Source organism: Dipodomys merriami, unplaced genomic scaffold (assembly GCF_024711535.1).
Source record: "Dipodomys merriami isolate MVZ:Mamm:240054 unplaced genomic scaffold, mDipMer1.0.p SCAF_1, whole genome shotgun sequence".
NCBI lineage: Eukaryota > Metazoa > Chordata > Mammalia > Rodentia > Heteromyidae > Dipodomys > Dipodomys merriami.
This window is the reverse complement of record NW_027202270.1, coordinates 71,781,194-71,805,105: the sequence shown is the minus strand read 5'-3', so window position 1 is coordinate 71,805,105 and position 23,912 is coordinate 71,781,194. Positions and strand designations below refer to the sequence as shown.

General features: G+C 32.0%; 1 protein-coding gene across 5 annotated transcripts in view; it reads right to left on the bottom strand.

Moving 5' to 3' along the window:
- Lrp1b (LDL receptor related protein 1B) overlaps window positions 1-23,912 on the bottom strand; it is a 1,866,674-nt gene that overhangs the window by 346,085 nt on the left and 1,496,677 nt on the right. For all 5 annotated transcript variants that reach the window (XM_070023764.1, XM_070023773.1, XM_070023793.1 and 2 more), the window contains exons 42-43: window positions 14,538-14,727; window positions 11,147-11,351 (exon numbers count right to left, since the gene is read on the bottom strand). In XM_070023764.1, coding sequence (XP_069879865.1) covers window positions 11,147-11,351; window positions 14,538-14,727 — 395 coding nt within the window. The remainder of the gene's footprint in view (window positions 1-11,146; window positions 11,352-14,537; window positions 14,728-23,912) is intronic.

Genomic DNA, 23,912 nt, shown 5'->3' with positions numbered 1-23,912 from the left:
TTGTACATGTTAAAGTCCTATAGAAGAGGCAATTAAGCAATTTATATTTTATTATAATTCAAATGCATGTTTACATAAATATGTATAACAGAGTTACAATATTTTAAGTTGGATTCATTTTTAAATTTATGTAACTCATGAGGAATTTATGACAATAAATATTTGTTAATTCTCATCAGATACCAGGTTGTAAATGACAGATATTTTAACTGTTCAAAATACAAACTATAAGAAATAAATGGTTTTATTATATTTTACACAAAAATGTAGAGTATGAAGATAAACAATAAGTCATGGTCTCAGGCTTCAAATTCATATCTAGCTCCAAAACAAAAATGTATTTATTTTTGCTACATCACACTGTTTTTTGAAAAGTATGCTAAGCCTATACTCCTTTACTAATATAATTAAGATATAGCATCATTTCCATATGCATATTCTCCAGTAGCTGGTCTAGTCAAGTTTCAGAGTAAATGATATAGTTGTACGTAGACCTGAAGATAATCCTAAGCCTAGAGCAAGCTTTTGAAATAAAAAGTAATAATTTTCTCTGAATCACCCATAACTTTAGAACTGAAACAGCCATCACTATCCATTTCAGGGTTTATTGTATTCCTTTACAGAGAATCCTATGTGTAGCTATATCACATGGTCATATGAGCCTTAATATATGACCATGTACTACTTAGATGATAAAACTTAGGTAATCCACTCTGTTCACCTTCTCCATATTTATTTCTGTTAGGTTGAAGACTAGTATGTATAAACTCTTAACAATTAACCAACAAAAAGCTAGAAATGTAGCTGTCAAATGGATAGTGCCTGTTCTGAGCAAAATAGCTAAAGGACAGTGCCCACACCCTGAGATAAGGCCCCAGTGCCAGTACAAACATGCAAGAATGTTTCTTCAGATTGAAATCCACACATAGAGGTTCTGCTAACTGCAGAATATAATTAGTATATATCATTGTAAGTTTAAAGCAAGGTATTTTCATTTAGCCATTGCACGTTTCTAAGAAATTATGAGCATGCTAACTTTTGTTTCTGGAAAATAGAGTATATATACTTTATTTATTTCCCAAACTATATCTAAAGCCATGGCAATTATATATAATATAAACATAAGATTGCTGAAAATAATTGAGAGAAGAAAGAGACCTAGGTAGGTAGTTTGAGACCAGGGAATGATGTGATAAGAATTTCCTTGTTTTTAGTTCTGTTTCATTATCTTAAACCTGTAACTGATTAAGATTGAAACCTAGAAATGTCAACATAAAGAAAATAAGTAACCTAATAAAACTCCTCTCACTTAAGCCAAATACACCAAAAGAGGGACAGATTAGAAATAGAAAAAATCATATTATGTAATAAGTGCCATACTCAAGCCAAATAAACAAGACACACACATACCTGTCCTAGTAAAGAATGAATAGAGAAGATGGACTTCCTTACATTTCTAGCAGCAACAGTATTCCTACTCATTCCTATTTGGACTGATGCCAGGACATACACAGTGAAAAGTCAAGTGTTTCACCATCATCCATCTAGGTGGGAACACATGCACCAAATAGGAAGTGTGAATTCCCAGTCCTCAAACCTAAGTACACAGAAGTCATAATCCAGTTCAGATATCATTTGGGGATTTTGTACCTGTAATTCCACTTATCAATAACATCAGAGCACCCTCCTCTTGTCTTGCCAGATTAATACCAAATAAAGCTCATGGAGTTTCACAAAACAAAATGAAACTGTAATGGTTCTATCCAAATCATTCATCAAATCAAGAACACAGAAAATTACAAAGGGAATAAAATAAAGTCATACCAATAAAGCACACAATCAAAGTGACAGAACTGTTAAAATTATCTGTCAAAATTTGTAAAGTGGCCATTAAAAAATGTTCCATTGACTAATGACAGGCACACTTGACCCAAATTTGAAAAGTGAAAGCCGTGGAGAAGAAATGGAAAAATCTTCACAAAGAGAAAGTATAAACCAAGGCCTAATGGCAACGTAGAAATTAAAAGCATATTAACTTTAAAAACACAAAAATGGTTGAGCTTTGTAGCTTATTGGAAGGTAAAGAAGCATGAATCAATTCAAGCATCAAACACAATAATAAAAACAAAAACTTCATTCTGAACTACATAAGAAAATAGACTAGAAAAGAAAAAATATATAAAGAAGCAAATCTTCATTGACATGTGCAATTATAAGAAAATACAAGGCACTTATATGGTAAATGTCTACACAGGAGAAGTTTTCAGTAATTGAAAAGTATTTGATAAACAATCAGTAAACACTTTTATACATAAGCTTACATACTCAACCTACGTACTGAGCAAATTCCAGAGGAAAAAATCCCACAAAATTTATGTCAAGTCACATCAGAATTAAAATTTGGAAATTCTGTAAAAACATGGGTGCATCTGGAGGACATGTACTAAGTGAAATTAACAACGCACAGGCACAAACATTTCATTCATGTGAATGAATTTCATTCAAGTGAAAAATTTAAAATATAATAAAAGTTAAACTCATAAGTAGAGGATAGCCTAGCAGGTAAAATTTATATGGGTACAGAAGGAGGAGATGTTTGTTAAAGGGCATAAAATTCTAATTGGCTAGGAGGAATAAGCTTTTGCATCATCTATTGTACAAAAACTGAGTACATCAGTTTGACTTAATCTTTTTACAATATATGTGTATCTATATCAAAGCATTATACATGCCATCAAAATATTTACATATTATACTTATGTAAAATAAAACAACTGTCCCCAGAAGTTAAAATATTCTTCAGAAATAAAGAAACGAATTCAACACACTCTTAGATGGAATGTAAAAGAATTTTCTACCATCAGATCTTCAAAGGAAGAGTATTCTTTTTAAAACAAGAGTTGTAATAAAAGAAGGAAACCCAAATACCATGAAACAAGGGGAGAACAAGTTGATTTAAATCAAACAGGATTTTCCTTTCAGTTTGAATGTTCTAAGTAACTTCTGATGATTGAAGCAACAGAAATCTAACATTATCCTATATGCTTCTAAATGGATATATAGAAATATACTAGGGCGATTAAATTACAAATGGAAGAATCTAAAAGACCAGAAAGGAATATAAAGTTCCTAAATTTTACACAAACTGGTAAAAATGACACTAGTTGATTGATTATATAAATATAGTTGTAAATAATGTAGATCTAGATATTGACAAAGACATGTAAAATAAAATTAAAAAAACATATTTTCTATCTCTACATATATGTTAATATTCTTTTTGGATTTAGATGGACTATTCTAAATTATGGTGGAAAGCAAAACAATTTTGGAAATAAGAATAAAATGAGAGAAAAAAATCTACACAATTTTCACACATTGTATAGCTAATAATATAAAAGACAAAATATAGCTAATGAACCACACTGGTGCAAGGATAGATCCATGAATAAATGAAAGAATACATAAAAAGCAGATAGGCACATATAAATATTTACAAATAGTTTCTGATAATGTTTCTCAAGTAATTAAATGGAGAAATTGTGGACTATCACAAGAAAAAAAAGGCAGACTTGTATCTAATATCCTATAAGAAAAATAATAATTGAAATAGACTACAAGGGCTTGGAAGGTGGCTTAATGGTAGAATGCATGTCTAGCATGCATGATAGATAGATGATCCATAAGCTAGATAGATAGATAGATAGATAGATAGATAGATAGATAGATAGATAGATAGATAGATAGATAGACCATGAATCAAAGTTTAAACTATAAAACATTTTAGACAAAAACAGGATAAATTTTCTGAGATATTGACAGTGGCAGACTATTATGCTAAATTTTAGTTAAATTTTACTTTGAAAAAAATGTAGAGAATTTAGGACAAAATCTGAACAAGAGAAAATATTTACAAACTGCCTATTCAACAAAATCCTATTAAAGAACCCATGAAGAGCATTGAATACTCTAAAAGTATAGCCTTTCTATAAATCAGAGTGATGGTTTCTTTAAAAATAAAAGTAAACATATAACTAACATACAATATAAGAAATGGACTTTTATTCATTAGCCACAGAAAAATTATGTTAAGCCAAAAACTTATATACAAAGATCATCAAACTCTAATTTAAACTACAAACTATACTATGATGTTCAACAAATGAATGTCTAAAATACAGTGGAATATCTGCATTTACAGATGAGAATGACCATAGGCTGAATTGTGTATAGTAAAAATTTATGTTGAAGGTCTAATCTCTAAAGCTTAATTCCAAAGTTGACATGCTCATAGTTCAATCATATAACTTTCTTGAAGTTATAAATTTATGAAATTGGAAAGCATATTAGTGGTTACCAATGATTGAACAGGGGTGAAACATAAAGGAATATGCACTGCTTTGGAAAGGATGTGGAAATCATTATGTTGATAAGAATGCTCTGTAGCTTAACTGTATCAATGTGAACATTACTTTTGACAAGTTTTTACTTTTATTTTCTGATGATGTTGTAAAGGGGGTAGCTATTCTTGGAAGTTTCTCTTGGAAAAATTATATTCATTTCTCTCTTTAGGTTTTTGAAAAATTCTGTTGCCAGAATTTTTAAGTTCTAAATGGTATCCTCACCTAAATATTTAAGATATTAACTGCTAACTGTTTATTCCTTAGAGTTACAGAAGCCAGAGCATCTGGTAACCTTTGCAATGCCCTGCTTAGTATTTAGCTCTACTGTAAAAAGCATTTTTTCTATTCTCAATTTACAGAAAACTTGTGAATTAGCTACCAAAAGGTTTGAGAAATAAGTTTATTTATTTATTTATTTATTTATTTATTTATTTAAAATGTCCAAGAGATTGTATTTTGTTATAGTAGTCTGAGAATATTAATACAAACTTTTTCATTCATTACTTTTTATGGGTCCCATTTGTAGGATAATGTATTAATACATTTACTCCATTTTCATTCAACTACTATGTATTAAAAATCCCTATAAGAATTGGTATATGGGTTGGGAATGTGGCTTAGTGATACAGTGCTAGCCTAGTATGCATGAGGCCCCAGGTTTAATTCCCCATTATCACATAAACAAAAAATAAATACAAGAAATGAAATTAAAAGAGAAAGCTATTTAAAAAGTGTTAATATGTGTTTTTATTGCACTATTTACAATATATTTTTCTATTTTTCTTTTGTTTTCTTCTTTTTTCCTTTTTCCTTTGGTTTATTCCCTTTTGTAAATTGTTTTGATTATTTCTGTACCTTTTGTCTTGTATATAAGCTTATCTGGTTTGGAGAGAAGAAGGGGAAGCACAGAAATGGTGGGAAGTGGGTAAATTAATTCAGCAGTGAAACCCACTAGACACTATGTTGGAAATAAACTGTATGACTTGAGGGGAGGAAAGTCTAGAGTGGAAAAATTGGGATAGAAGGATGGAGGGGATGACACTGATCAAAAGATATTTATTCATTACCTGACATGTAACTGTAACCCTGTTGTACATCACCTTTACAATAAATTTTATTTTTTAAAGAATTAATATAGTTTAGGCAATAATTTTATTGATGATTAGAATTTGATTGTCATGTCTTTGCATCACATTTTATTTAATATCTTAAGAGATTAATAATTAAAAGGTTAAAGTATAATTACTCATTCCCAAGGATATTTAAAAATAAGTTCAGCTAAAATTGGATATAATAATATGGGTATTTAGTGGTATACTTTGAATGTCTGGTGTCAAAGGCATTTCAGGTTTCAGTGGCCAATAGGATTTTCACGAAAAGGTTGATGACATTTTGGTGACAGGCAGTGGATACAGGGAGTTCTTTATATTTCATTGGCTCACCTCTTAAAATTCCAGTTCTACAGAGATCTGTTAACTGGAGTTCTACTTCTTGCCAATGTTTCTGGAAGTGTTGATAGACTTAGCACCACAATGTGTTTGAGATAGCACTACATGTGTTTTAACATTCTAGACAGAGTAGAAAGCTCCCATGCAATCACTCAGTCTTCTTAATGTTGCTTAATGGTGATAGCTCCATTCACTATTTGTATTCTGGTAAGATGTTATTTATAATTAAGGGACTAGGGCGAGGTAGTTTGGTGAGCAAGTGTAGGAACTGGATGCCCTACAATTCACAGGCGTTCATTCTATACAGTGAATTATCTGAGAGTCAGATTTAAAGATGAATCAAGGTCTTACAAGATGAACAAAGGTAAAACTCTATTTGCAATTATCTGAACCTAAAAATCACTTTTATCCTCACACACACACATTTTTAATAATATCAAGGACACATTTTTGTTTTAGTTCTTTTCAGTTTCACATAGACTGAGAGATGGTTTTCTCTAGAATATTTTCATGATCTTATCACCAGTTTTGGAAATCACATTACCCACCACTACTTTCAGTATTTGAGTATCTAGTGTAAGATGGTTGATGTAAGTTTGTTTCCATAGCTGCACCCTCGTGGTTATTTTATATCTAAGTGAAGATATCTCAATGCTGTCTTGTCTTTTACTCCTTAATTTTGAGGATTTATACGTTCCATGTTCCTATAATGTTAAGAATTGCTAGATGTATGTATATCTTCTTTATATTAAAGTTCATTTTTAAATGTCAAATTTGGAAAAGTTTCAAGGTAGATTTGACTAAAATAGTAATTTTCAAATAGGGCCACATTTGATGCTACAAAACTTTGTCAAAAATAAGAGAAAATTTACAATAATTGAGATGTTTGGAACCATCATATGCATAAGTATTTGACATGGAAGTATACAAAGTTTTTAATTACGCTTTGGTGTCAAAACTTCCTGATCCATGAATTATTACTAGATTCTTCCAGGTAATGTTATGAATATTTTTAGTACACTGAAGTTTTAGTGACTGTCCACACTCATTCTCATTCTTTATATCAACAACTAAAATTTATACATCAAAATACTTAACCTTTAACAAAATTGGAAGTAGTCTGTTGCCATGTCTTTAATAATAGAAAGTGGTTTTGAGTTCTAAATTATTTTTTCAGAAATGTTACTCTTCTCTGACTCAAAAATCAGTTTTCAGTTTTCCACATTGTCTTTAAAATATGTGAAAAAATAGATTCATAAAAATACATATATTTTAGATAGAAAATAGATATGTAAGTTGGATAAAAGGTAAACCGATAGACATTTTATATATATACATATGTACATTTTGATTTAAACATTTATTTATTGAATAATTTTAAAATATTTCTTTATTGAATAATTAACTTGTTTTATAAGTAAATATTTTCTGACAAAGTGATAAGCTTGTGATTGATAATACTTACTATTAATATGTTTGTTTTAAAACTTCCCTTTCTTCTTCAAAATAAATTAATGCTATCACATTTTATTTATTGGGGAGCTAGATCATCCTGGAATTCTCAGTCAAAACTGTTCTAGGATTGAGCTTTTCTGCCTGAGAGTATTCTTTAAAACAACTATGGACAAAGTTTCTAAAAGAATGTCAGACATAAGACCCATCATCATCAATGGCAATTCCAGGAACACAAACATCTCTTCACAAGGGTTGTGTCACTCAGATAGCAGGTACCCTTCCAGGAAATGATTAACACTTATGGGAGCTGCAAGGAGAAAAGCTATAATCATGCTGTCTTAGACCCTTTCAAGATTAGTCATTGTTTCAGCTACTGGAACACTAGAAATGACAGAAATTGAACAGAAACAAAGATGAAACAGAATTAATTTATTGTCTGCTTTCTTTTATATTCAATAAGTAGATTGCCCAAGACTATTCAGCTGTTTACCACTAACTAGAGAATGTATTCCTCAATAAATATTTGGTACAAAACCTAGGCAGGGACATTAAAATTAGGAAAGCCTAGGCAATTGTGGAATTGTTATCAATGCAAGTCTGACTTTATCTGTGGACTTATATTTAAGTTGGCCAGAGACTAAGATAAAATAGAACAATAAAATAAATCTTTAAGTGTAATACAATAAATCAATCATAAGACAAGGATTTTTACATTTCAGAAATGTAACAAAGAGAAGTATCTGGATTTTTTGGATGCACTGGGGATCAGAGATTGCATGTTTTAACACTTGAGCTACAACCCAGTACTTTTTTTTTCTTGATCTTCCTCAGACCGTATATCTCAGTTTTGTGTTTGTTGGGCTTAGACTTTGATCTCTCCCTTCCAAGTAGTAGAAATTACAGGAATGTTCCAGCCTGCTTTGTTACTGAGGTATGATCTTGTTTAACTGGGCTGTTTTGGATTATGATTCACTCATCTCCATTTCCTCATTAATGTCAAAAAGAGTATTTTTGTAAATAAAACTTTTCTTCAGGTCATTAGGGGATCACACCTATAATAATAACTTCTTAGAGGTCTAAATCAGTAAGATGCTAGTTAGAGGGCAGTAAGGGTAAAAATGTTTACAAAAGCTCTCTTGACTAATAGCCAAACAAGTTATATAAAGCTACATAGAAAGCAGCGATTTTCAGGGTCATGTGTTCCACTCCAGGAGGAAAGAAAGTTGGTAAGATTCCATCCATTTCCATAGAAGAATCTTGGTGTGGTGGCACATTTCTTGCATCCCTAATACAGCAGAATGTAGCATAAATACAGAATCATCACCCAAGCACACCTTCAGGAAGAATGTAAAATCTGTCTCAAAGTAGCCTCTGTGTAAAATGGCTGGAAGAATGACTTCATTTTTAAATGTCTGCCTAACCATAGTGATCTGTACATAGGATATGAACATTTTTAAATCTCCACAAATACTGACCATACTATATACCATATTTTTTTAACAAATGGTTTTCTGATCAGACAAAGTGATATACTAGTTCTTAACTAAAGACACATAGTGAACATGACCATAGAAAAGGCTTGAAAATCTATTGAAATGTGTAGAAATGCTTATTGTTTTGAAACATACTTTCTCACACTTTAATTTCTATGGAAATTCAAAGACAGACAAGTTTTTCCAAGTGTACTTTGAATAGAACAATGGCATCTTAAATTTATAAAGTCAGAAAATGTGTCCTATGTAGTGAAGTAAGTTTTATAATTCAGGCTCCTAAATTATCCATAATATTACTAAAACTGTGTTATACACAAAAAAATTAATGAATTTATATACAGCATTTATCACCACTCAATCAATAAATTTACAAGAATCTCTCCACACTTCACTGTCAATTAACTTAAACATAGGTTACATCCCTTTCATTACAGACATAATCTTTCAAATATACTTCACTGAAATGGCTAACTTAACTCTCTTCCCTCCATCTTGTTAGGGATATTTGATCATTCAACTCTAGCAATTGCTTTCTACCATTGCTTGCTTCATCCAAAGTCAGGGAATATATAATTATGCAAAAAATGTTCTTTTGTGAAATTTTTACCCCCTTGGCTGCTCCTTGGAATTGTTTTATTACATCCATCAGCTTTGTTTGACTTTTTATACTGAACAATGTTTTGTATGTCTTCTTAAGTTTCATGGTGATTTTTTACAGAATTTTTACATTTTCATACTTATTTCTCATGTATGATTTTTCAACTATAATTTTACTCTATTAACCTTTTCTCCTGTGTCTTATACAATGCATCCAATATGAAAAAAATAATTAATTCTCTAGTTATCATAGACACATGTGGGGAAAATCAATTAAATAGATATATAACAATGCAGTTGCTGAAGGAAAACCAAATATGAGTGGCATTTTGTTAAACCAACCTCATTGGACTAACACAACTCACAATGCTTTCCATGAAGGTGATAACTGTAATCCATCTGGTTGCCATGAACATTGGCATATAGGTGGATTTTCTTCTTTTTTAAAAAACGAATAACAATTGCTGCCAAAATCCAAGACAAACAGACAGTGGGATATTACATGATGAACTTTCATAAAAGATTCAACACAAAATATTCTGTGTATGGGTTTATGGTTTAAGGAAGGTTTTGAGATGAAAATTCTGTCCAGTATAACATCTGGCCTTGAGATTTGAGAATTGAAACTGAATGAGAATTGAAACTGAAATACAAAGAATTTATATTATATTATTAGCCATTTTTGAATGAACATTATTTTATTTCCACTATTAAATGTAAAGAAAACCAGCATTACTTTTAGCTATTTGAATTCACAATACCTGCCACAAGGTTTTACAGAGTTAGAGAGTATCATATTGGTGTCCATTTTAGCTTTGCTTTTATATATTAATTAGATGCTGTAGAAGCATTGGCAATAGTCAATCAGTTAATATTTAAAGGAAGGCTTAAATTCAGGATTTGCTTTAGAATTTTCATGAATTAAATAAATTTACAACTGAATTTCCTAATATTAAATATGCTCTAAGAAAAACTGGAATAGATTTACTAGCTGACCTTCAAAAATTTTTCCCATCAATTCTATTGTTAGTCCTTCCCAATATAGAAGACTGCATTGAATCCTCAGAGAGCAGAGGACAGGGGGATTATTCCTCCTCCAGGAGACACTGAATGTGGGGGAGGATTTCTCCAGGGATGTCACAAGCAGATCTAATACCCCTCCACCAAACCTTCTCTATTTCAAAATTACTACTTCTGTAGGATTAAGATTTTGTAGTTCATCAGCCCCAAAATACCTGCTTCTGGGGTACTCCAGGGAGAGCCTAATCATCCCTCCACTAACACTTCATTTGGAACCCAGAGAAAAGACACTTAGACCCTAATGAGAACCTAAGTCTGGCTGAATAAGGAACCTAGTTTTGTTCTCTTCACATTGCATTCTTTTCTATTTCCTTCTATTCTAGGACAGCTAACTCATTTCATATTATTGACAACTATAAATAACCATAAAGTATATGCAAATTATTCAAACAATTCCAGTTCAATTAATAACTAGGAAAGATTTCATTATTGCATGGAGAATAGCATTTATAAAAGATCACGTGTTTCTACGGCAGCAAATGCAGCTGAAAATAGTTTCAAAATATCGAGAGAGTTATTTTTTGTACTTGAATAGATTATTAAAATTGAATAGATTGAAATAAGAAGCTATTTTAAAATTTCTCAATAGACATATTTTAGTAATATAAAAGCATATGTTTTCCAAAGTTATTGTATAAAGCTCTAATTGGAAAATTCTGGATTAACTTACATGTCTTTGGGATCCGTCATATTCACACCTTTCAATTTTTCCCAAGCTTCCATCTGAGAAATAGAGCTTCTCTGCACGATGGTCGATGGTGAGGCCATTTGGAGTGAGCAGGTCTGCACTGACCACCACCTGAGCATTGTTCCCAGTCAGTGTTGATCTCATGATGCTTGGATACTGTTCATTCCAGTTGGTCCAAAACATTAAACTAAAGGAAAATCATATTAAGTTTTTCATTGACAAAAAAATAACCATGCAAACTACTTAAGTCAAAGGAAAATATTGACATATGATTACACAGTATGATGGTTATAAAACTCTTAACGTCCACTGGGAGATAGAGGAGAGACTGACATTGTATGTGTACAAATATATTTCTAGGATTCTTGAGTAAAGTCTGCAAATATTTCTGAAGGACAGTACTTCTCTTATTTCCTTCAAATAACAAATTGACTCAGTTTGATGAGTAACAAGGATTTGTTTGAATTAATAAAGAAGAATCTTAAATTTTCTATGTAGTACAAACATATATTTGAGTAGATATAGTACAGTCAATTTGGAAATGGCTATGATATAATTGTCCTAACTATATTTCTTTTCTAAAATGCATAAATATTAAAATCTCCCTACTGTTTCAGTATTTGGATATTTATTCTGCATTTCCTTTATCTTTCTCATGGAGGGAATAAAATGACCAAATTTTTGTATTTCCAAAGTTATTTTTATTTTCATTCTTTCAGTATAATTAAAAATATAATATTCTTTTCTGAATTTTAGGTACAAATTTCATATATTTAAACATGTTATTTGTTAGATTTTACAAAATATTTCAGAGCAATATTGGTAAAACCATACTTTGAGGAAGCCCTAAGGTATTTGGAGACAATTACGTGTCTCTGAAAGTTTATGAGGGCTGACAAGTTCTAGTCTCTAAGCCCCATTTTTACTCAAACAGCTCTTTACTTACTATGTATCTGTAAGATCATAACAGAGTTTATTACATTAGGTTATACTAAACTATTACAGGAAGAAACAAAGAAATGGAATGAAATGAGTAAGTTGGCTACTTTCAACCTCTGGAACATTTTGTTTAGTACATAGTAATTAAGAAAAAATACTAATGCAGTATTTTATATTTACAGCACAATTGCGTAAAACATTTCCATATGTAATCTTTGAAGAACAATATAGGGATCAAACAAACAGATTTGTTAACTATGTATTTTTGAGACACTTGTGAAGCCTACTACTGAAAAATATTTTTACAAAGCTTTCTACTTGCTACTTAAAAATAATAAACCATATCCATTGAGTAAGTTGTGTTTTATTTATTTTTCTTAATTTTTACTTTTATTGTAAAGGTAATATACAGAATAGGTACAGTTATGTATTTCAGGTAATAAGTACATTTATTTTGGGACAATATCATTCCTTTCCTCCATCTTTGCTAGTTTTTCCCTCTCATTCTCACCTACAATTTGTATAGTTCATTTTTAACATAGTGTCTAGTGAGTACCACTGCTGCATTTGTTCACCTTTTCATTGTTCCACCATTTCATTGCCTTATGCTTACCCTCCCAAAGACAGATTAAACTAACAAACAAGACAAAAAGAAAAAAATACTTGAAAAACAATCTTCTATATGAAATTTTAAATTATTTTTAGTTTTTGAGAATCTTGTTATGCCTATTACTGGAAAAAGATAAATTGAAAAGACTAACCTTTCTACCTGATATTTTCTAAAAAGCATTCAACAAATCTATTGAGGAGATCTTAGTTACCTTCTGTTCTATGTCAAAAAAATTAATCTGATCTATAAATGAAAAAGTTGTTTAAAATAATCAAGTATGGAAAATAAGTATATATGTATGGAAATCAGTATAGAATCAGTTTTTTTGCCAAAAAGAGCATTTCATTTTTGATTGATAATTTTAGACTTAAATGTCTGTTAATACATTAATACACAATGGCTACTTGAAGGTTTCACTGATATGTATCATGATTATTATTTTTATATTAAAAATTTTAATTGCAAGTAATTTTCCAGTTAAATAGACTGATATGTTTAACTCAAATTCACAGCTTGCTATTTGCAAAGTGAAATTTTAATCTATGCAATAAAGAGTTTTAGGACAAAGCACTCCTTAATTAAATTAATGGTATAAAGTATGGACAGTTACCTCCATATGTTTGTTTCAATTCATTCATGAACTCCTTGGCCATTTTTTAAATTTTTATGTTGGAACTGTTTCTTCTTTGTTTTTACTATTCTGATATTTCTAGTGAATCTCAGAGCTAAACATTGACATCCAATGTTTAAATATTGATCTCTATTGATTTATCTATATGAGTCATATAAGTAAATGAAGTAGTCGGTAAGTTGATGTGGCTAATCTGCACTGTCAAGCCAGAGTCTTTTTGAACGAACACACTTGAGCTGCTTGAGTCAGGTCTTTGTATTTCTCAATCTTGAAAAATTTCTCCAAATGATATGCTGCTCAATGAAGTGAACTAAGTGTAACCTTTTGTCTGACTCTGTAAGCACCCAAGCTTATAATCATTTCTGATCAATTTATGGAGTCTTCTTCTGATAAGGGGTTAGGGTTAATCATTATCTTTTTTACTTTTAATTCCTTAGATTTTTCTTCATCATCACAACTAAAAAGAGCTTCTTCCCATAGAAGTCTAGATTACTCTGGGTTAGTTATTTGTTAGGAAAGAAAAAATAGCCACCTTACCATATTTTATTAAAGTGAAACTCAATATATTGTTTTCTTTACCTAAGTTGTAGAGCAGCACCCATTTTCTAAATAACTGGCTATTTTTAAGACATCTTAATGCATATTTTCCTACTTTACTTTGTTTTTAATTTACTCAATTGTATAGCAGCTTTTACACATGTTATGACTTGTTTGCATGCATAGTGTTTGAACAGTTTATCAGCAGCCATAGAGCACTTAGACTATTTTCAAATATATTGTTGAAAATAGAACTATAAAATAATGTGTTCATTGTGTTTGTGTTCGTGAAATTTCATCTGAGGATACTTCGGTTTTAAATTACTGATTAAAGTTTAAACCTTCTTTTGGTTTCAACATATATTATTAACCATGCCATTTTAAACGTATAATTCCTTGTACCAACATTATTTTGTTTCCATTTTTCTTCTCACTATTGAAAGTTTCTTTGATCAAATCATATTTAAGATACCTGTTATTTAAATAACTCAGATTGTGTTTATTCATACTTGCAATGCTCTCATTAAAATTAGTGTATGAATGAAGAAAAAATACAGGAAACCTTCATTTTCAATGGTAGTCCTCTACAAGATTAATATATTTTAGTATTCTTCTCAAATATAACCTTCATTAAGCAATGAAACTGAGGTTCTTACTTTTGGCATTCATCCAGGGCTAGCACATGTGGGTGGTCATCCTCCGACATGGTGATGACGGCTTCTCGGTCAAATGCTCCAGGTCGTGTCTGGTCCACTGTGTGTCTAGTGATGGATGAGGTTGTGGAACTGGTCCAGTACAGTGTGTCCCAGGCTCTGTGATAAGCAAGTCCCTCGACAGAGCCCACATCTGATGAGAGAGTCACAAATAATTGATTTTTCATTTTTTTATTTAAAAAGGCCATTATTCTGGACAGAAAGAAATGTAAACCATCTATCTATCTATCTATCTATCTATCTATCTATCTATCTATCTATCTATCTATCTATCTATCTATATCTAACATTTACATGAGGATATTTTGGCAAAATTTTTCATTAAATATTTAATTTTCATATTTACAAATATTTAATCCATATGTAGAAAAACTGTTGGTCTTCTATTTTTTCGTAGCAATTAATTAAAAATATGGACTCTATATAACTTAGAAATGCATTTAAAATTCATATGTCAGCAACATCACTTGAATATAGCTGTAATAAGTTTTATTATTAATACTATATACCTTTAGATTCACTCAATGTAGACATATCACAATTTTAATAATACATGAAAATAAAACAAATCCAGCTCCATATATGCAGTTACTCAATATTTCCATAAGTTAATGTGACAAGTACTTCATTTTTAGCTATTAATGTGGTAAAAAAATAAGCAAAATTAAATTGACATCATAGCAATTTAAAAGTTTGTCAGAAAGTGATAAATGGTACTACATAGTTCCTGACATTCTGCAAGGTGAAAAAAAAGAGTAATTATTCTTAAAATGTATTTCAAATCAAGTAGAAAATAGAGTAGCTATTGTGTTTTCATAGAAGTGCTTTGTTCATATGATAGGGACTAATCAAATAGTTTTTCCTTCACATTATTAGCTTTAAGAATTATTATTCTTAACAAATTCAGTATAGCAAAGGATACCTACATCCCAAGAAATAATAAGAAATTAACATTATAACCAAGAAAGATTTTGATTGTTTTTCTCTCGAGGACTCTCAAAAAAAAGCTTTTAGTTCTTACAAAAGCTAGTAGGTGAAGAGAGCTGATTTCATGTGTAAGATGTATAAATATATAATTTGGGGGTCAACAGAAGTGTGAGAGAATGCAAAATTGTAATTAATACTTCTGAACCATGTTTATCACATGCAATTAAATTTTTGTCACTTGTTTATTTTCTGCCAGCATCCGAGAATCCTAAAAAACATTAAAATTAGTAGCTGCCATTTACTGAGTATTATTTTCTAGAAACTGTACAAACTTTTACACATAGTATTTTATGTTTTGGGTAAATGGTAAATGTGAAGCATGTTTCATTATTCCCTCTCAATGAAAAGTACTTTTATTCACAGAACTGATGCTAGTAAAGCAATACTTTCATACCTGTTCATTCTGCATAATATGCTATTAACCCACTTAATACACTCAACACTTTGGATATGGCTTTATAACATATATTAATTAATATCTTTCTGCACTGAGATGGAAACAAGTAAATGAATCATTAGATTCTACTTGACTTTGAGGACTGTAAAAACAGAAATTGCACATGAGCAGCCTCCACTCTCACAGTGAACATGCAGTTTACACATAATAGGTATGATTAGAATTGAAGCTAAAGTCAAGATAACCTAGAAAACACAATTATGATTTTAAAAAAGTAAGGTACTTTTATATGACCTGTATGGTGCTTTTAGTTGAGACAAGTGCATGAAAAACTAATAATTGTCAAAAGTATTTTCATTATTAACTAGTAAATTATTCATTCCATTCCATTGCATTATGTACTTGTAACTCATTTTGACAATGCAGTAATTCTATTGGTAGTATTTTCAGCACTACAATTCTTCATCTTTCATAGCACAATGAGAAATGATTTCTTGGAGAAAATGCAAACAAATATGAATAATAAATTTATTGTGTATCATCCCCATTCATTGACATGGCACATCTCTTACTGGTCTTTCCCCTGCCAGTCAAAAGGAAGCATGCTGGTATGGTAACTGAGATGAAGATGTTTCTTTTCCATAGTTAACCAAATTTAAGAACTACAAAAATGCCTATTCTGTCTCATCATCCAGGAATAATCTCTTCTACTTTCTTTATGTAATAGATGAAAATCAGACAGTTCTTGTGCATAATCTGAAATGCTGCATTTGTATATGATTTATGATTTTGTGTATCTCAAAATGCTCTTTAAAATAATGACAAATTACATGTGTTATGGCTTTTAAAAGACAAATAAAATGTACAAAAATTACAATTATTACAATTTTATAAAGTAGCACATCCTTTTCCAACTCATGATACAGTAAGAGTGTAAAAACTTATTGTATGAGTGTGTGTTTGAAAAAATGAAATTCTTAAATATGTTTAATAGCCACAGTAAGAAATTTGAGTCAATTTATAGTGAAAATAAAATAACTACTCAGATAGACCTGAAACATTGTACACAGAAAATCAATACACAGTCAAAGACCCTTCGAACTAAAAAAATATTGAATTGGCATAATTAAGACTGTAACTAAGACAGTGCTGTTTCTGAAACTCCATTCCTTTCATTACAAGAAAAAAACTTGCACTGGAAATGGGATGCAGAGCCATAACAACACTACCTTTTTTACCCCTTGAATAAAAGAAACAAAGAAATAAAAAGAAAGAAGAAAGGAAAGAAAGAAGAGGGAAAACCCTTAACTTTAAGGAGAAAACTTCAGATATGTTGTGTGTAGGGAAAAGTAAAAGCATAGAAAGTATGTCTGAAAAAAGTAAGAGCATTGGAAAATTTATCTAAAAAATAGACAAATTACACAGAACTCTGACTATAATGGGAAATTACTCAGAAGTATGACTATAATAATGTCTTGTATTTTAGTAATTGTATTTAGCTACTCTGATAGTCGTCCAAAGAATTTCATTTCCTGGAGAACACACATATATCATATCAACACAGGAAAAGATAAAACAGTTCCACTAGAACATTGACAGTCGTAAAGGTAGGATAGGAGCTTATCAAATGGTAAAGTGAATGCAGGACGCTGAGATAGGTAGTCACATTGTCAAAATTCTGTTGTTGCTCTAGTTGAGCCTACACATACAGATATATCGAGCTGCAAAGGGTCAAAATGACCTGCTATTGAATGTGCTACATTTACTTTCTTATAAAATGTGCTTCTATCTTACTCATTGGCTTGTTCTTTAAGGCTAAAGTATCAACAGCTGCAGTTTGAAATAATATCCCTGGTGTAAATACAACAGTTTTGGAAGGTTCAAATAATTTGTATTATGATTTCTAACTCGTGCCAAGTTAAAATTAGAAATGTCTGGACATAACATTCTACACTGAAATTTCCAAAGAATCAAGATTCTCTGTTCAGATCATAACCTAGACCTGTTGTTGAGCTTTGTAAAAGTAGTATAACTATCTTTTATTTGCTTTATACCTAAGAAATGTTTTCCTTTCTATTTATTTAATGTTAGTTTGTCAGATCCTATCTATGATACTATTTAACAAATCTTATTCTTCTTCCTTCTTTCTGCTATACCCCAACTCATGAGTCAAGCAATTTACATCGTTAAATTTTAAATTGGTTAAATAAAATGCAATAACCTTTCACCACAAATGCTATTCAGTAATCCAGGAATAGAAGAATACTTCCTGAAAAGGATAATAAAATTTTTTAAAAAACAACAATTCAGGTTCAAGTCTTTCTTATTTAATAATCAAAAAGAAACAACAAACAAATGAGTAAATATTTTCAATCCCCAAACCATGAACAAGAGAAGGATTTTTTTATTTAACTTGCATTAAAAATATTTCCAATGGTAATTATAAATTTTAAAAAAGAGTACAAAAAAGTACAAAAAGGGTAAAAGAAAAAATAATGATAAATAGAAGAGAGAGAGGCATACACACACAAACACACACACACACATACACACACACAGAAACAGAGATAAAGAATACAGATTGTAATGGAAGAAGTAAAACTGTACCAACTTGCAGGTGACATGTTCTTTTATATACACAGTTTTGGCTTACTATCAAATTACTAGAGGCTCCCTGGATCTCACATAGAGAGCTACAAAAAGCGGAAAGGAAACATATATAATCATCAACATGGAAATGAATATTAAACCATGAAACATTGTTACTGTCATGCTATGTGCTATAAATCTGTGCTGTTTCAGTATAACTTAATTATACTCATAATCTATTGTTCACCATACTAAATAGTTGCAATCCCAAAGAAACCTACTATGAGAGACTAATAAAAAATTAGAATAATATATTTTACGAGGAAAAACTACCTTTGACAAATGGTGTTTAAGAGATGCTTGTGCACATGACAAAGATTGCTTCTGTATCACTTCTTCAAGTGTAAATCAAGTATATAATATATATTATATAAAGTATATGCATATAACATATCAAGTATAGAAAGCCAGCTATACAATTTTTATGATAAAATCTGGAGAAAATTTTCATGAACATGGATTAGGCAAAGACTCGTTGCACATGATAAAGTATAAATGACAAATAGTAAAATAGATTAATTGGATTTCCACAAAATTTAAAACTGTGCTTTACGCAGAGCTCACACCAATACTCCTCCAACTTTTCAATGAAATTGAAAGAGAAAGCTCACTACCAAACACATTCTATGAAGGCATCATAACCCTCATCCCAAAACCAGTCAGGGACACATCAAAGAAAGAGAACTATAGACACATTTCTTTGATGAACATTCATGCAAAACTTCTCAACAAAATTTTGGCCAATCGACTTCAACAATTCATCCAAAAAATCATACACCATGATCAAACAGGATTCATTTCAGGGATGCAAAACTGGTTCAATATACGCAAATCAATTAATATTATTCATCACATCAACAGGAGCAAGAATAAGAACCACATGGTTATCTCAATAGATGCAGAAAAAAGCATTTGACAAGATCCAACACCCCTTTATGATGAAGGTTCTGGAAAAATTAGGAATCCATGGAACATTCCTCAATACAATAAAGGCTGTATATGACAAACCTACAGCCAGCATTATACTCAATGGTGAAAAACTAAAGCCATTTCCTCTTAACTCAGGAACAAGACAAGGATGCCCACTCTCTCCACTTCTCTTCAATCTAGTATTAGAATGCCTAGCTACAGCAATAAGACAAGATGCAGACATAAAGGGGATCCAAATAGGGAAAGAAGAAATAAAACTCTCCCTCTTTGCAGATGACATGATCTTGTATTTAAAGAATCCCATAGACTCCACTCCCAAATTACTCAAGCTGATTCAAAACTTTGGCAAAGTAGCAGGTTATAAAATTAACCCCCAAAAATCAATGGCTTTTCTGTATGCCAACAATGAGAAAAGTGTGGCTGAAATTAGGAAAGCAACTCCATTTGTAATAGCCCCACAAAAAATAAAATACCTAGGAATTGGTTAACTACATGTAGAAAACTAAAGCTAGATCCTTATATATCACCCTGCACCAGAATCAACTCCAAATGGATCAAAGACCTTGAACTCAAAGCAGACACTCTGAAAACATTACAGGATGGAATAGGAGAAACCCTAGGTCTCCTTGGCTCAGGCCGAAATTTTCTGAATAGAGACCCGGAAGCACAACAAATCAAAGAAAGGTTGGACAAATGGGATTGCATAAGGTTGCAGAGCTTCTGCAGGGCAAATGACATAGCTAGCAAGATCAATAGAAAGCCCACCGATTGGGAGAAGATCTTTACTAGCCATACAATGGACAAGGGTCTCATATCTAAAATATACTTGGAACTCAAAAAATTAAACCACCCAACAACAAATCCTCAAAGAAACAACTGCCCAATAAATAAGTGGGCGAAAGACTTAAAGAGAAGCTTCTCTGAAGAAGAAAGAAGGATGGCCAATAGACACATGAAGAAATGTTCAACATCCCTAGCCATAAAAGAGATGCAAATCAAAACAACATTGAGATATCACCTCACTCCAGTTAGAACAGCAAAAATCAAGAACTCTAACAACAACAGATGCTGGAGGGGATGTGGACAGAAAGGAAACTTACTTCATTGTTGGTGGGAATGTAAACTTGTTCAACCACTTTGGAAAGCAGTATGGAGGTTCCTCAAAAGACTTCACATAGATCTCCCCTATGATCCAGCAATCCCACTTTTGGGCATTTAGCCAAATGTTTACAAACAAGACCACACTAAAGCTACCAGCACAACTATGTTTATTGCAGCATTATTTACCATAGCTAAGATATGGAACCAACCCAGATGTCCCTCAGTAGATGAATGGATCAAGAAAATGTGGTATATATACACAATGGAATTCTATGCCTCCATCAGAATGACATTTCCCCATTTGTTAGGAAATGGAAAGGTTTGGAAAAAATTATATTAAGTGAAGTAAGCCAGGCCCAAAGAAACATAGGTCCCATGGTTTCCCTTATTTGCAATATCTAGTATAGGTATGAGTCAAGCGGAAAAGGTCAGATAATGTGATGTCAGGAAAATGAACCCTTAGATGTGTATTTTAATGTTTTTTATTTCATGCATGTGTTTCTAATGCATTTATAAGATTATCTCTTTGTTGCTTTGTATGTCCCTCCCCCACATTATAACCCCTGCTTTCACTATGTTTGATGTCAGTATAACTTGTGGAGGAGATGGGGAAAAACTAGTTGTTTAAGGATACAGGTGGACCTGTTGCAACAATGAGAAGTACAAGTTGTCATGTCCAAAACGAGCTTTACAACGTTGGTGCGGGGGGGGGGGGGGGGAAGAAGAAGGATTGGGATTGGGGGGAGGGGGGATGCTGGGAAAGGATGTGAAGGGTAAACAAAGGAGAGGGCTGCAATGCTTGGTAAGAAATGTACACATTATCCTGCCCATGTAATTGTAACTCCTCTGTACAGTATGTTCACAAATTAAATTAAATTAAATTAAAAAAAAACAAAAAAAAACAAAAACAAAAAAGTGTGTTTTAAGAGAAAATATCACTAGAAAATACAAGCCAATTCAGAGAATCAGAGAAACTATTTGAAAATCATTTGTATCTAATGCACTTACATTCAGGGTATATTTTAAAAGCTCTTACATGTAAACAACAAAGAAACAAAGTATATGACAAAAAACTGAGGAAATAGAGTAGATATTTTTCTAAAGAAATCATGCAAGTGGCTGCTATGTACAGTTGTTCAATATATGTAGGTAACAGAAAAAATAAAAATGAAAATCATGCTTCCCATTTTCTCTGACGACTATAATGAAGAAGAGACATTTTGTGAAAAAGGAGAATGATTTGAAATCTCATACACTGCTGGTTCAATGTCGTTGTAAAACCTCTTTTAACTTCTCAAAATGTTAAACGGAGTTACCAAATGATGTAAGTGTTCCATGCTATTTATACACCGAAAATAAATGAAAACATATACCCACAGATATGCAACTTAACAGTAGATTCATTTGTTTGTTTGTTTATATTGTCAAGGTGATGCACAGAGGGATTACAGTTAAATGAGAAAGATAGTAAGTGTATTTCTTGTTGAACTTGTTACCCCATCCCTCATTTTTCTCTTACTTTCCCTCTCCTCCAGACATGCCCCCCAAGTTGTCATATATGTTGCCTTGGTTCCCCCCTTGTCCTTTGTCTCATGTATTCATAGAAACTCAAATTAGAAATAACTCGTCTTTATCAACAGATGGACGGTTGAATAAAATGTGATATATACATACAATGACATGTTATTCAAGACCCTAAAAAAGACAATGTAGGAACTATAAGATTTTTTAAGCTAAAAAAAAAGTAAGTCATAAAGCACTATTCATTATAATTACATTTGCATGAAATATCCAGGAAAATCTTTAAAAACAAGAGCAAATTAGGGATCACCAACAATTGGGAAACATGGAGAGTAGGGTGTAGTAAGAAGATACTGCATATTTTGGTGGGTTTTGATTTTAAGCAATGATGAATGTGTTCTCCTATTAAAGATGGTGATATTTAAAACCACTGTCTTGTGTAAGATGAGAATTTTATCTCAATAAAGTAGCCCTGGAAGCTATATTCATGAAAAGAATAGAATGATGAAAGAATAGGAGTAATTCAGCTGTACAAACTTTTCGTTGTACGAATTTTGATTTGACAAACACTGTTTATATTTATTTTTCTTCTGTTTTTACTGGTGCCTCATGTTAGCACTTTACCACTTAACCTATGCATCTGTGGCATGTTTTTAATTTTTTAACATAAAAATATTATTATTATAAAGATGATGTAAAGAGGCAAGATGGAAGGATTACACTTCCATAAGTCAGGTAATGAGTACATTTCTTCGCTAGTTTTTTTTTTTTTTTTAATTGGCAATCCTGGGGCTTGAACTCAGGGCCTGGGCACTGTCTCTGAACTTCTTTTGCTCAAGGCTAGCACTCTACTAGCTGAGCTAGCGTGCCGCTTCTGGCTTTTTCTGTTAACGTAGTACTGAAGAATTGTACCCAGCGCTTCATGCATGATAGGCAAGCACTCTACAAAGGGGTCACATTAACAGACCCTTGCTAATTATTTTTGAGACAGAGTCTAACTTAATTTCTACCTAAGAGGGTCTCAAATTAAACCCCCAGGAAGCTAGAAGCTGGTGGCTCATGCCTATAATCTTAGATATTTAGGAGGCTGAAATCTGAGGATCTCGTTTGAAAGACAGCAAGTACAGGAAAGTAGTCCATAAAATTCTTATCTCCAATTAACCACCAGAAAACCGGAAGTGGTGCTGTGGCTCAAGAGGTAGTGTGCTCGCCTTGAGCTTTAGAGCTGAGAGACAGGGCCCAGGGTTCAAGCCCCATGACTGACAAAAAACAAAAACAAAAACAAAAACAAACTAGGATTAGAGTCCTAAGCCAGAGAATCACACCAAGTGTGCCATGACAGAACAGAGAGACAGACCAGAGAGGGAAAATCCAGGCAAGGAGATAGACCTGAGCTCTTGCCAGCAGCTGCCATACTGCCATACCTGAAACAGAGAGAGTCCAGGATAAAAGAGCCAGATGCGGCGGGCAAGCGCATTCTACTCAACACCAGAAAGAACAGACAAGGAGCAGACATCTTCATCCTGCAGTTCGCAGACCTGAGACGACCCAGGTACCAAGACTCGGCCGTGAGTAGAAGCCCAATGTCCTCACTCCTTCTCAGGGAGCAGAGGAAGGAAGGCCACCCCTTCCCAGCAGTACTGGAGATCTCCATCTTGGATACCGACAAAGCTCGGTGGAGCTGCTAGCTCCAACTCAAGCCTTGGAATAAAACTAGGGTCATTTAGCAGGTC